The sequence below is a fragment of the Lactuca saligna genome, chromosome 5 (assembly GCF_052625555.1).
Source record: "Lactuca saligna cultivar CGN05327 chromosome 5, ASM5262555v1, whole genome shotgun sequence".
NCBI classification, from domain to species: domain Eukaryota; kingdom Viridiplantae; phylum Streptophyta; class Magnoliopsida; order Asterales; family Asteraceae; genus Lactuca; species Lactuca saligna.
This window is the reverse complement of record NC_136421.1, coordinates 5,522,702-5,537,348: the sequence shown is the minus strand read 5'-3', so window position 1 is coordinate 5,537,348 and position 14,647 is coordinate 5,522,702. Positions and strand designations below refer to the sequence as shown.

The following is a 14,647-nucleotide window of genomic DNA, read 5'->3' as shown; positions in this document are numbered from 1 at the left end:
AAAAATAGCTTATAAAAATTTAAAAAAAAAAACGAAAAAAATTATGTTTTTGTATATATTAAGGTAATGATTAGCATAGTTTAAGGAAATATGTTATGTTGGAAAACACATGTGCATTTGTTTCCTATTTCCACCGGTACGTTGGAACCTTTTACGGCAAAAATAAATGATTGGCTGAAAATAATTCTTCCATTCTCAACTTTTTTTTTTCTCAATTGAACCCTCCCCTATATATATATATATATATATATATATATATATATATATATATATATATATATATATATATATATATATATATATATATATATATATATATATATATATATATATATATATATATATAGGGAGAATAAAGGATGATATTATGGGGTTTGTGACATATTTTTTGAAGACCGTAACAATCAAGCCGATTATAAGTCTACGTTTGTTGCTCTGATTCTGATGGTATCTAATCTAATTATCATTCAAGATTTTCGTCGTATTACTTTAAATGGAATGCAATACAAGATGACCGCAAAAATCTTAGCAAACAGATTGGCTAAGGTTATTGGTTGCTTAGTTAGCATATAACAGTCAAAATTTATCAAAGGTTATCGGATCCTTAATGATCGTTAACAGTTAATGAAGTAGTAAATCGGTACAAAAAAGAAAAGGAATCAATATATTCCATAGTCGATATTTTCCATAAATGGATGGAAATGAGGTGTACCCAACCTTATAAGTAACTCCTCCAGGCCAAAATTCAAGCTTCCGACCTACAATTACAAACATGACATGATGACTTGATATGAAATCAATAATAATCCGCGGGATATTCAAACATGAAACCTGTTATAAACCCCATGATGAAAATAATCAAATACAAAGCAGCATACAACTATATATATATATATATATATATATATATATATATATATATATATATATATATATATATATATATATATATATATATATATATATATATATATATATATATATATATATATATATATATATAACAATTAACAACTTAATCATCTCCCCCATCTATCCATAATCCATCCATGAACCAACACCAACCCCATCTATAACTATCCAACTCTACTTTCTACTTCACATTTCCATCCGCACCACCAAGTCACCTAACTCTGATTGGATGCGATGCATGGTTGATGGTGGTGCATTAGCAGATAAACATCCAAGCAAAGCAAGGTTTGTGTTGTTTTATTAGATTTTTAGAGCTGCAAAGCTAAATCAGGTTGCTGAGAGTCCACCAGCATACCAGTAGACTGTCTCACAGGAGATGACTGGTAGCCTATATTCAGATCTGGTGGACATGTGGATGATTCCTGTTGCTTTGGTCTCAACTGCTGTGGGTTAACCCCTACCCCTCTCCAACTAGGCTGCATCTGGAACCTCGACAGGTCAGCAGTGACTAACTGAGGGAAACCCAAACCCATGTGTCTATTTTGAAGATGACCCCCACCCCCCTGGACTTGTTGAGGGACAAACGCCTGAACCGGTTGTTGTTGTTGGCCCTGAAAATGAAGCTCGCCACGAAACCGTGAGACTTGAGGAGCTTGATTTCGGCTATACAAAGACTCAACTGGTATCTGTTGTTTGTGGGTCCCAGTCCCACCTAACGACATCCACGCCTGAGCAGCTGCTGCATTACCACTTGGATCCTCCCTTTTCAACCCCTTTGAGTCAAAACCAAAACTGTTCAAGTTGTTATTCTGTTGATTTTGACTCCTCTCGGCTAACATTTTCATCATCTGAACCGGGTCTTGCAGTTCCTGACCAACTGCTGTTGGTGCTGGTGTTGTGTTTACTTTATTTGGTCTCCCAGGGGTAAATCCGTCATTCTGAGTATTTGAGTACATAAGATTTCCGTTTCGTGAAACTGGTGGTGACGGGATGTCAGAGGCGGTGGTGTGAACCGGTTTTCTTGTAATTACAGGTGGGGGTGGGGGTGGAGGGTGGTTCAGTTCGACCAATGAGTCTGAAGCAGAAAATTTGAAGAAAGGAGGTCTAATGGGGGGTTCCCTAGGGGTAGGAGACTCATGTTTTACAGATTTAGGTTTAGGGGGTTTATTATTGTTACTTGTAGAAGCTGCTGTTGTTTTTTCTTGTAGAAAATCTTTTAAGGTGTAGTCTCCAGGCATGATTAGGACTGAAGTGGGAAGTGGTTCGTATTCACCAACCCATCCGCGCCCATATTTGACGCCACCTGGCAACGCTTGTTCTATGGTTTGAGATGCGACTTTCCAAGCAACCGATCCCAGTGTTGCAGCAAAACGAGCCAGGCTTCTCGCATATGAATGATCTGCATGTAGACCCACCTAACATAACATAACCTTTTTGTTAAATTTCATCATTTCTATTAAATTATAATTTTCTTTTCTCTAGTATACTATGAATGATTACATTTTTTTTTTAATATAATCTCATATAGCCTTTAATTAGCTTTTATTATGTTTAGCTTTTCGGTATATAATACTGTAGTAATTAAATACTATATACATAATCTTGAAAGTTGAATCTATACCTAGGAAAGGGAAAGGGAATGGAAGGCAATCATAAAGACTAAATATTTTTTATAATACATCATTGACTTTTTTTTGTTTCTACCATCTCAATATATATATAGATAAGGAGGGTATTTTGGACTTGTATAAAAAAAAAAAAAAAAAAAGAATACTGGAATTAAATTCCTCCCACCTCTAGAGACCATCAAACATGGAGTTTGAAGGACTCCGATCGAATTGAATTCCATCCATTTGGCAACCAATCACACCACGGAATGGAAACGGATCTCGAATTCGAATTCCGTTGGAATCCACATGGGGAACATACCTATTACTAGTAGCGTCAAATATGAAAAAAAGAATAAGGAAAATTGCGACATACAGGAATGAACTGCTTGCTTTCACCCTCAAAGATTGAAAATATGGAGTCTGATTCAGTTACTGGTTCAACAGATGTGTTGTATGTTGCACGTCTATTTTCATCATGTACAGCTTTCCTTCCAGGTTTAGACATTAAACCCTTTCCTGAATAAGCAGTTTAGTATATATATATTGATGGAATATAATTTGCTAAATGCAGAGTGTGAATAGATTTGAAATATTGCAATGAGATAGATACCTGGTACTGAATCTTGGTCTTTATCTAGACTGTTATCAGGAAAGGAAGAGTTTTCAGGAATAAGCACTTCACCACTACTATATGGATTTGGCCTGATAGGAGTCTGGGCAGATGAGCCATTTGGGAATTCTTGTAATCTGACATTGGCACCATTGGCACCAGATAAGGTTTCAGACTCAACAGGGTCATCATGCACAGGTGGTTTCTTTAATTGTTTTTTAGGTGGGGAGAAGGTAGTTGGTGTTATTTTATGGTCTGTGTTGAGTTCTATCTCGGATCGATCAACATTTGCTCTTAGTCTCTGGAATCTTAGTTTCGCCTGCTCTTGAATAGAGCTTGCCTTCCCAAATTATTAGAGTGGTGAGATCAACAAACTGAACAAGATCCAGGGAAACAAAAGGGAAACAAAAGGGAACATTCAAAGTGAATACCTGTTTATAGTAGATTGTATCTGGTGCATTGTATTGCATTGCATTGGTGCAAATCAGATACACATCACTCTGCATTCATGAAAACCAGTTGTTAAGCTTCTTAAGATAACTATTAAACAGGTATCCAAGCATTGGAGCATTTTAGCAACAACTACTTGGAGCCCCTCATTTCATCAGAAGCACAACCGATCAAACCAACCTCAAATTCTTTTAAACTTAAATAGGCTCCTTTTGCAAGCTTTTTCCTCACAGTGGCGAAGTCCATTGGGTGCTTGATCACATCATGATAATCAGGAAGCTGCAATATACAAAACAACAATGTCAGTTATATCCAAAGTACAACAAGATAATACTAAAACTAGAGTCTCTCAAAAGTACCTCATCAGGATCAACTGGCTCAGCGTAAACACCATAAGTATCTTTTCTGCCACAATTAAGCCATCCAAAATTACATACTCAACAAGCTTTAACCCAAAAAGAACATGATTTCAAATATTAAACTACTCATACTTACTTTTGAAGTTTGTCGAGAATCAACTCTAGAGTCTTTTTGTCAGGCAAAGGTACCCCTTTAGAAAGATCTGACGCCATCCCTACTCAATATTACAATGAAAAATTGGTAATGAACTAGCATGATGTTGAAGCAGAAATGAACAGAACCGAAAATGGTAACTAACCACAAACGAAGTCCGACCCTCCTGGTGCTTCGTCTTCTTCTTCTTCTTCTTGTTCTTCTTCTTCTTCATCGTCCTCTTCTTCCAATTTCCGCCCTCTTATCTGTCAAAATGAGAAAAACGGAACATCAAAACTAGGAGCTGAATAGACATACGAAACAATATTCAATATATAAAATTCTTGCAGAATGTAGGCGGCAGAGACCTATACAAGCAGAAGACAGAGTAGTGAGTGACACGAAATCAGAGAGAGATGGAGAGAGAAAGAGAGAGGATGCGTGTGAGTGTTGTAGAGAGAGAGGGGGGAGGAAAAAAGAGTGGCGGAGAGAGAAAGGTGGGCAGCGTGCTTATATTCTGTGTGTGATTTTGTGGGGGTTAGTTTTTGACAGTTGACTCGACCGTTGCAATCAATCCAATCTCTCCTACCCCAACACCCGACACACATATATACATATGCATATATGCGCACAAAAATGGCGTTTGAGCCTTGTAGAAAATTCACAATGAATTCCACTGAGCTGAAAACGTACACTATATCTCAATTGCTGAATATCACGACGCATCAGTCTGCAAATACGAATAAATTCAGTGCAATTAATCAGTTACCTCTTCAAATTCATTATCTTCATCATCTTCTCCGTCACTTGTATCAATTTTCCGTTTCTTCGAATGCTTAACATCGGCATCGTCATCATCATCGTAATCATCCGACGAAGAAGACGCGGGCGCGTGTCTCACGCGCCGCGTGTTCGGCCTGGAATCATCTTCAGATAGCAATAACCTGAGCTTCTTCTCTCTCCTACCTACTTCCTCATCTTCATCATCATAAAACTCATCGTCGTCTACATAGTCATCGATGTCAAAGTTGTACCTGACGTTGCGGCGTCTACGGCTCCTCCGTCGGTCCACCGGTGACGGGGGCGTGGCGGAATAGTTAATCCGAGCTCGATCTGTGTTAGATGGCCTTCCTCTCCTCTTCCTCCTCACGATCTGACCCATCTTTTTCTGCTCCGAGCTTCCTGTCTCACTTTCTCTCTCTCTTCTCTCTGTAGGCTGTTTCTCTCTCTTCTTTTACGAGTTCCGTTTACAGAGTATTATTTCCCTAGGTATACCGAACCTAACCTGAGCCTCAGGTTCGGATTTTGGTACCAGAACTTTTTTTGTCCTTTTTTGAAACAAAAGTTTGAATGTCATCAAAGGGTAAGAAAAAGAATTTTGAATTTATATTTTACCAAAACAGTTATGGAAGGCAACCATGTACCGGTGAATGAGATATAAATGATGAAATACCAACAATTAGAAAAATATATTTAGGTTATGACATTTTCATTATAGGATTATCCATTGGTACGTGTGTATAACAAGTTAAAAAATTATTATCATATCTAAAAAATTTCACATTATATAACATGTCATATGTACATGATGTCAAGTGAAAAAAGTGGCTACATGTTATAACACCCATCAATTTTCATGTTATTGTTTGTTTTTTTTTGTTTTTTGGATTTATGTTTTATATATATATATATATATATATATATATAGAGAGAGAGAGAGAGAGAGAAAGAAATAAAGAAAGAAAGAAAGAGAGGGGGGAGGGGTGGGAGAGAGAGAAAAATGATCATTTGAGCACTTAAAGTTTTTCGAGAACTAAAGATAGAGCGTTGGATAATAAAAAAAAATGATCGAGATGCAAGGTAAAATTCTTGTAAATAATCGGAAAACTAAAGAGACGGGGGTATGTTAATTAAATGAGATAAGGTATTACTGAAAACAAATATATTATTAATTTATTACATTATATGTTAATTCTGATTTACTAAAACATAATACAAAATATCCCAATGTCGCATGCGATCTTCATCTTCTTCGATTCTGATGCCGACGATATCTCATCCCCCATAGCCGACGTCGGCGAGTTGCATCTTCAGATCGACGAATCATTGGAGATTGATGATCTACCAAAATCACCGTTGATTTCCTCGAAAATCACCACAAGGTTTGTCGCACCCCCGAACCGGAACGACAGAAACGTCCTGGAGCGAAAGACGTCACGTACAGTATCACAACAATTGAATGATAGAGATCAAAACATTATAACCATCATACTGATAAATATAAGTTTTTACATTGCATTCGAATCGATGTTTGTTTGATATCCAAATACATGTAACGAAAATATGTGATGCGACGATGCCACGTCCCATCTTCACTGAACTATTGTGGGTATCTGTTTACCGATTTCCTGGGAATACAAGTAGTTTTGAAAAGTATCAACAATTAAGTTTGTGAGTTCATAAACATTTTTATATGAGAAAAATATGTCATTATTCCTTGAAAATGGTAGTGTGTTCACCTAGAAAATATAATATTTTCTGTTAAATGTAATGTAGTCTTAAAAACCGTAAGACTGAAAATGTACAAGTGTTGTTGTACTCTGAAGTAGTGTAATGCATTTTTAATCTTTATAAAACCATTTGTATGCATGTTTCCAGGAATGTAAGTTGTATTGTATTGGAAAATAGTGTATTGTAGTTGTATCTGTATAAAACCCTTTGAATATATGTATCTGGAACTACCAATTGTATTGTAAAATAGATTAATGTAGTTTTATTATTAAATAAAACCATCTGAAGATATGTTTGCCCCGTAAACCAAATGTCTTGTTAATACTTATTGTGAGTGTTTATAATAACCATGCTAACGATTAATGGCCTGTACGACGCTCTTCAGGCATCGGAATGGTACGACATTTGTCACCCCAGGTCTGTCGGTCTAATTGTAGCTAACAATTTAGGTGCGAGATTGTTAGTCCCTTATAGATCTATACACAAATATCACGCTCTCCCTGCAAGATACTCTGGTTATAATTCAGGACTTTAGTATGTACTATGGTAGGTACGATGAAGTTAGTGGCTCACAATCATGTATTAACCGGTTTACGTGTAGTGTAATGAAATTCATTTTTTTCTTGTAGTTGTATGTATTACCCTTCCGTAGTAGTTATATAGTGTAAGTATAATTATTCTTTTAAATAATTATTTTTGTGTCCCAAAGGGTAAAATAGCGTGAATGTTCCATAAACTATACCTATTAAAGTTTATATAAATGTTTCGTTGAAATAATGAATCCTTTGTATTCTATTATTAATTTACCATGATAATACAATAAATTGAAATAATTATATATGCATGTTTATATAATTATACCATTTTTGCTCAACATATTACAAAAGGGCTAAAGTCTTATAAACTATTTTAAATATAGTTTATTTATTGAAATCAAATTGTATGTTTCGTGTGTGTGTGTGTGTATATATATATATATATGTGTGTGTGTGTGTGTCTATATATATATATATATATATATATATATATATATATATTGTAAGAAAACCATAGTGTGCTTGTACGAAAACTTTATAGCTTTGTAATTCTAGCAAAACTTTGCATCTATATGCTCACGAATTTGGAAATAAATCTATTTCGTGTATTTTAGCATTTTTGCACAAAGAGTAGTAAAAATATGTGTAATCATATTTTATTTTTAACATAAGTGTTCTTGTGTTTTACTTGTATCTCCCCCACCCCCCCTAAAACATAGAAAAATCGTGGAAAATGTAGGGGTATGAACTCACCTCGAGTGTGTTTTTGGTTGGATAACGATGTGATGGTGGTGGTCTTCAAGTTATAGTACGTGAACGTATTTATATCCTACGAATATTTAACACATAATATTGTGTGTAAATTAGTTAAATTAATATGTAAAGTGTTTTAAAAACTCTAGATTAAATAAGTGGACTTACAAGTTTCCTAAGAATTAACATGAAGTGTTTTGTTTCTTGGGGATGTTTGAATGTTTTTCTGGGTAATCTTGTAGAAGATTTGAAGATGTTCTTGAGGAAAGTTTAAAGATTGGGAGATGTACATATGAATTTTGAGAGAAAATGTGAAGGATTTTGAAGATTGAAATGGAAATTATGAAAGTGTTTTTTGTAACGACCCGATTTTTCAAAGGAATATTTTCATTTTTGATTATCCATACACATTTCCATAAATTACAAAATCTCATATATAGTTGTTTTCAAACTCATATCAATTACAAGTTTTATTTAAAATATAAGAGTGTCCATAAAACGCCCGTGTGAGAGTGCACGCCGCACCATCACGCCTTGCCCTTGCCCTTGGGAACCGATGTACCTGAAACAAATCCACAACCTGTAAGCTAATGCTTAGTGAGTTCCCTAAAGCATACCCCGTGCACAATCCACGTAACACGTATCATATTAGCTATAAAAGCTACATATACCACATAAGTCATGCATACATAAACCTGTAAGGATACCGTGGGCTCCCCCTATGGTCTTACACCTTCATGTCATGGGTTACCCCACATGGTCTTTACCTAGGAATTCCATGAGCTTCCCCACATTGTCTTACATCCAACTGTCACAGGTTCCCTCGGGGTCTTTCATGCAATAACATACATAATCAACTTAGTATATCATATAACAAAAGTGTCTAACAAACTACATACACATACATAAACCTGTAAGGATGTTTTGGGCTCCCCCCAGGGTCTTATACCATTGTGCCATAGGTTACCCATATGGTCTTTACCTGGGAATGCCATGGACTACCCCACATGGTCTTATATCCAACTGCTACGGGCTCCCCCTGGGGTCTTCCATGTAATAACATACAATTACTAGCATACTACTTAGCACAAAGCTAACTATCGTACCACATATGTCTACAACGCTAGTGTACCACCTAACATAAAATGGGCTGGCCTTCGTGACTTGGACCCGTAGGTATGGTGAGAAGACTCACCTCTCTCGAATGCTGAAACTAACAATGCTAGAACCAGATATGTCCCACGTGTTGCTCCGAATCAACTACATGTAAGCATCATAAGATATACTTGTCAAAATCCCAAAATTACCCTCAAGGTCAACCCTTGTCAAAGTCAAAGTCAACAGTCCATGCTGACCTCAACTCGTCGAGTGCATCTAGTGACTCGTCAAGTTCCTACCGAGTCCAGACAACCTGATCAAGCCCTAACCAACTCGTTGAGTTGTTTCATCAACTCGACGAGTCACTTGATATTCAGAAGGCGGGGAAACCCGATCTGACGCGTCGAGTTCCTAAAGTAACTCGTCAGGTCCCCCTTCTTGTTTGCTTGTTGTGATGATTCACCGAATCCAGAGACTCCAGGGCTTAGATCTAAAGCCCTAAGGTGTCTAGAAGGATAAAATTTCCAACTTTATCTTCTAGAACCGTTCCAAATGCTCTAAGTCCCTTAACAAAGGTCGGAAAGCTCCAAAGCTTTGCCATATGGTCCAAAACTATAGGGATCTAAAATCCCTCCTTTCCATAAAGATTTCTAGTACTCAAAACGTTCCAAAGATGGAGGCTTTATAGATATGCATGTCCAATGCATGTCCCTATGTCAAAATGGCCAAAAAGAGGGAAATATGCCCTAAAATCCTTGCATGGTGTCCTTGCTCAACCACAGGCCAGATCTAGCCCACCTTGGGACCATTTTGCTCTGAAGATTCATAAAGTTGCAAAATTTATGAATCCCATGCATACATTCAACAAGAAGGGTAGGAAATGAAGAGGAAACTCAAGATCTAGCCATATTCTATGATAAAAATCGAGTCTTGAAGACTTACATCAGTCCACAAGATGATTAAGCTCAAGGATAGGTGCTTGATTTGTTGGATCTTCTCACTATCTCCTTCTTATTAAGCTTCAAAGGTCACTCTAGCTCACAAAATGGTATAGAATGGGGATTAGGGTTAGTACAGACATTCTTAGGGTTTGGAGGCTGATGGGAGGTCAGCTTCAAGGCTCTTAAGGAGATTATATAGGGTGAAAATCCTAAAATTAGGGTTTTATCATTACAACGCCTACTCATCGAGTCGGCCTTCCAACTCGTCGAGTAGGGTGTAGATCCCGCGTCCTTGAAATGCCCTTTACTCGACGAGTTGGACTCCCAACTCACCAAGTCCACACACCAAAACCCTAAATCTTAAATAAATTAAGTAATACCTAGAGCATGTGTTACATTTTCGGTCCTATATATATATATATATATATATATATATATACACACACACACACACACACATACATACATACATAGTGTAAAAGTGATGTGATATATGTATTGGAAAGTGTATTTTCTCACATTGAATAAGGTGCCATTAGATAAGGTTTGTGAATTCAATCCTAGTTCCAACTGAGAACCCTTTCTTACCACTAAAATTAAATGTGATTTCGGTCCAAATGGTGATTTTGGCCTCGCCTGTTGTCGGTCCAATATGTGTCTTCGGTCTAGAGGGTTTCTCGGTCTAGGCTTGTGGATTTCAGTCTAAGGCGTTCTCGGCCAAGGGGTTCTCGATCCTAATTGATTCACAAATGGTGATTTCGGTTTTGATGATTTTTGATTCCTAAAACTGAAAATCTTAAAAGAAAATATGAATTTTCATGATTTAGTTTTAACTGTTGACTTTTTTTGGCATAATTGACTTTTGGTTTGACTTTTATTGACCCGAAATAGCCGGTTGTTACATTATCCCTCCCTCCCCCCCCCCCGGGTTAGAGGGAATTTCGTCCCGAAGTTATTTCTAAATTGGATACTCATGAACTAGGGAAAACATATGGTATTTTTGTTTCATCTAATCTTCTCGTTCCCAAGTGAATTCAGTTCTTTGCTTGGCGTTCCAGCAGACCTTCACTATGGGTATATGACTTTGTTTCGTTCTCTTGATATCCCTATCCATGGTTTCCACGGGTTCTTCTACGAAGTGTAGACTCTCGTTTATATCGATTTCATCGAGTGAGATTATAAGAGTCTCGTTGGATTGTCACTTCTTTAGACGGGACACGTGGAAAGTGGGGTGTATGTTACTACGGTCCTGCGGTAGTTGAAGTTTGTAAGCCACCGAGCCGATTCTAGCAAGAATCTCAAATGGTCCGATGTATCTTGGATTCAGTTTTCCACGTTTTTCGAAACATATCATTCCTTTCCAGGGTGAGACCTTTAACAAAACGCGGTCACCAACCTAGAACTCCAAGGGTTTTCGTCGTTTATCCGCATAACTCTTTTGTTGGTCCTTAAATGCTTTTAGTCATTCCCGAATTTAGACAATGTTCTCTGTTGTCTCCCTTATGATCTCAGGGTTGGTGAGAGTGTTGAGTTGTGTGTCACCCACTTCATCCTAGCATAGAGGTAATCTGCACTTGCGTCCGTAGAGTGCTTCGAATGGCGCGACTTTGATGCTAGTGTGATAGCTGTTATTGTATGAGAATTCAAAGAGTGGTAAATGGGTATCCCAAGCTTTACCAAAGTCTATCACACAAGATCTCAACATGTATTCCAACGTCTGAATGGTTCTCTTGCTTTGCCCGTCGGTCTGGGGATGGTATGCTATACTTATATCGAGTTTGGTTCCCAAGGACTTTTATAATGATTTCCAAAACCGTGAGGTGAATCTACTATCTCGTTTGGATATAATGGATATTGGGACACCATGCAATCGTATTATCTCTTTAATGTATGTCCTTGTTAGTTTCTCTATCTCATCGGTCTCTTTTATTGACAAGAAGTAGGTGTATTTGGTTAACCTGTCAACTATTACCCAAATAGTGTCAAGACCACCTATTGTCTTGGGAAACTTGGTTATAAAATCCATGGTTATCCGCTACCACCTCCACTCGGGTATCTATGCTTATTGTAGTAAACCCGAGGACTTCTAGTTTTCTACCTTGACTTTGGCGCAAGTCAGACACTTGCCCACAGAAGTAGTGATTTTTGCCTTCATGTTTGGCCACCAATAAAGTTTATTGAGGTCTAGGTACATCTCATCTAAACCGGGATGTATGGAGTATTTGGTCTTGTGTGCCTCGTTCATGACAACGTCTCTGTACTGGCCGAACTTCGGTATCCAGATCCAATTCATGAGATAATGAGCTCTGTCACTCTTGACTTCTAGATTTTTATCTATTCCTCTTAAGGCTTCATCTATCACGTTCTCGGGTTTCAAGGCTTCCAGCTGAGCCTTTTTGATATACGTGGACAAATGTGAATGGATAGTCATGGTTAATGACTTTACTCAGCGTCCCGAGTACTCTTTTCGACTAAGGGCATCTGCTACTACATTGGCTTTGCCTGTATGATAGCGAACTTGTAACAACGTAAATTTTCAAACCAAAATTTCATTTTTTAAATCACATAAAAACTCATAATATATCTCAAAAACATAATTGTCTCAAGTTTCAACACAAATCCACATAAAAATGTCACTATCCCAGAATCATCCACATAACCTTGCATCAGAGTGTACAATTTAGTTGGTGCCTTCCTGATATTGTCATATTTATACATATTTTAGGCAATATTTATTTACATTTCTATTGATATTTTGGTTATTTGCATAGAATAATGGTACTTATGAGTTTAAATTATTATTTTGCAGCCAAATAGAAGCATCTTCGAAGATAGGGACTGAAATTGATAGAATATGGAACTTTGGAGGATTGAAGAATAGAAGAACGGAAAATCACCAAAAGACGTACTCACGACGTGAAAAAGTCATGTTTCACGAAGTGAGTGGAGAGTTCTAGAAGATATGCATGCGGGTGGAAGAGTACTTGTCGAACACGTTTATCCCATATTCACAACGTGAATCCTTATTGTTCACGACGTGAACTCGGGAAATTAGAAAACTATAAATTCCCTTGTCTATTACGACTTGAGGACTTTTTGGCTGATTGGAGGGTTTCCAGAAGACGATTTTTAGCAGAGGAGAAGTTCCGAAAAAAGGTTTTCAACACCAAAGGAGTAGAGGTTCATAATTTAGTTTACTTATTTGATACTTATGAACATGCTTGCCTATTTAGTTTGTGTTTGTTTGTTAGTTGCTATTATGAGCAGATGAATCTAGCTACTCTTGTTTAGCTAGATGAAGCTTATAACTTCTGAATAACTTAATTTTACATGGATTTATTTAATTGGTAAATTTCTTGTGTTTGATTTATCGTTACCTAGCATGCTTATGTTTGTTTCTTTAGTTTCTTGAATTCATGTTCTGTGTAGCTTAGTGACCATTAACTACATGAACTTGTTTACCTAGTGATTCAGTGAACATTAAATTGTTAGAGCTAGGATTGACCAATCTTAGTTAGTAATTAAAGTGAATAAATTTAGCTGTGCTAGAGAACGTAGATTATAACTATAATTGCATTTGCATAATAAATCTTACATGGCATATTCACAATCATAATTGGTTATGTGTTTAATTGTGTGTGACCATACATAGTTTTACATGAATTAATTAATTATTGGTAAAGTTAGACTTAAATTACTAATATAATAATAACCAACTTGATAGTCCATATTAGCTAGCCATAAGGACGAAGTGGATTCGAACTAAACAAGAGTATTTTTACTTATTGATTGAATTTGAGTTAAGTTCGTCTTATCTTGTAAAATCAGATAAAACCCTTTTTAAACTTGTTAATAATTAGGTTAATTTGATAGCAAGTAGATTAATTAGTAACACCGTTCCCTATGATCGATACCCGACTTACCCAAGCTATACTATAATCTGACTAGGTACACTGCCTATAGGTGCATAGTTAGTCTAAGTTTGTTAGGTTATAAATATTAAAATTAGTGGGTACTTTTATGCACATCAAGTTTTTGGCGCCATTGTCGGGGAACGCCTTAGTTAATTATTAGTTTGTTTGCTTTAAATTAATCAATCCTTTTTGTAGGGTAAAACCTGCAAGAAGTTACTTTTTTGTTTTAATTTTTTTTCTGCATTACAGGACTCACGACGTGAACCCTTAAGATTCACGGCGTGAGAACTGAAGTTCTTAGTTTTGTTTATTTTAGTTCGTCTTTCTTAGTTCAGTTTTGCGTTTTATCTTTTTGTTTTATTTCATGAGTTCATGACCAGAGGTTCTAACACACCTTTGGTGCCACCACTTGAGGATCCCGAGTCTGCAATTCACAAAAAGAAGGATAAGAGCGTGAAAGAAGATAAAACAGCAAAGAAAACGCCTTTACAAGAATTCAAGTCAGTGTTCTCAAAGAAGTTAGGGAAGAAAATGGGGGAGTCAAGTTCATCTTCAAAGAACAAGAGCAAGATTGAACATTTAGATCAAATACCTGTCCAAACCGAGTGCGAATACGATACCGAGCCTGAATTTGAAGAACATACAAGTGAACCCGAAAACAAGCCAAGGAATGAGATGTTGAATATTGAAGAAATGTCCATGAGAGCTTACAGAAAGAGAATTCGAGATGATGTTTGTGCAGGCTTAGTACAACCACCCGCTATTCCTGCCATTGCCACATTCGAGCTGAAAGGACATATTCTTTCTGCACTAAAGGATA

The 14,647-nt window shown here is 36.7% G+C and overlaps 1 protein-coding gene across 1 annotated transcript; it reads right to left on the bottom strand.

Moving 5' to 3' along the window:
* Nucleotides 1–641: 641 nt before the first annotated feature.
* LOC145048785 (DNA-binding bromodomain-containing protein) lies at nt 642–5,330 on the bottom strand. Its single transcript, XM_078997390.1, has 9 exons — nt 4,844–5,330; nt 4,241–4,340; nt 4,078–4,156; nt 3,942–3,987; nt 3,763–3,861; nt 3,564–3,632; nt 3,133–3,472; nt 2,896–3,038; nt 642–2,327 (listed from the first exon to the last, which is right to left on the bottom strand). The coding sequence occupies exons 1-9, from the start codon at nt 5,234–5,236 to the stop codon at nt 1,221–1,223; spliced, it is 2,376 nt and encodes a 791-aa protein (XP_078853516.1). The 5' UTR covers nt 5,237–5,330; the 3' UTR covers nt 642–1,220.
* Between the last annotated feature and the right edge of the window lie 9,317 nt (nt 5,331–14,647).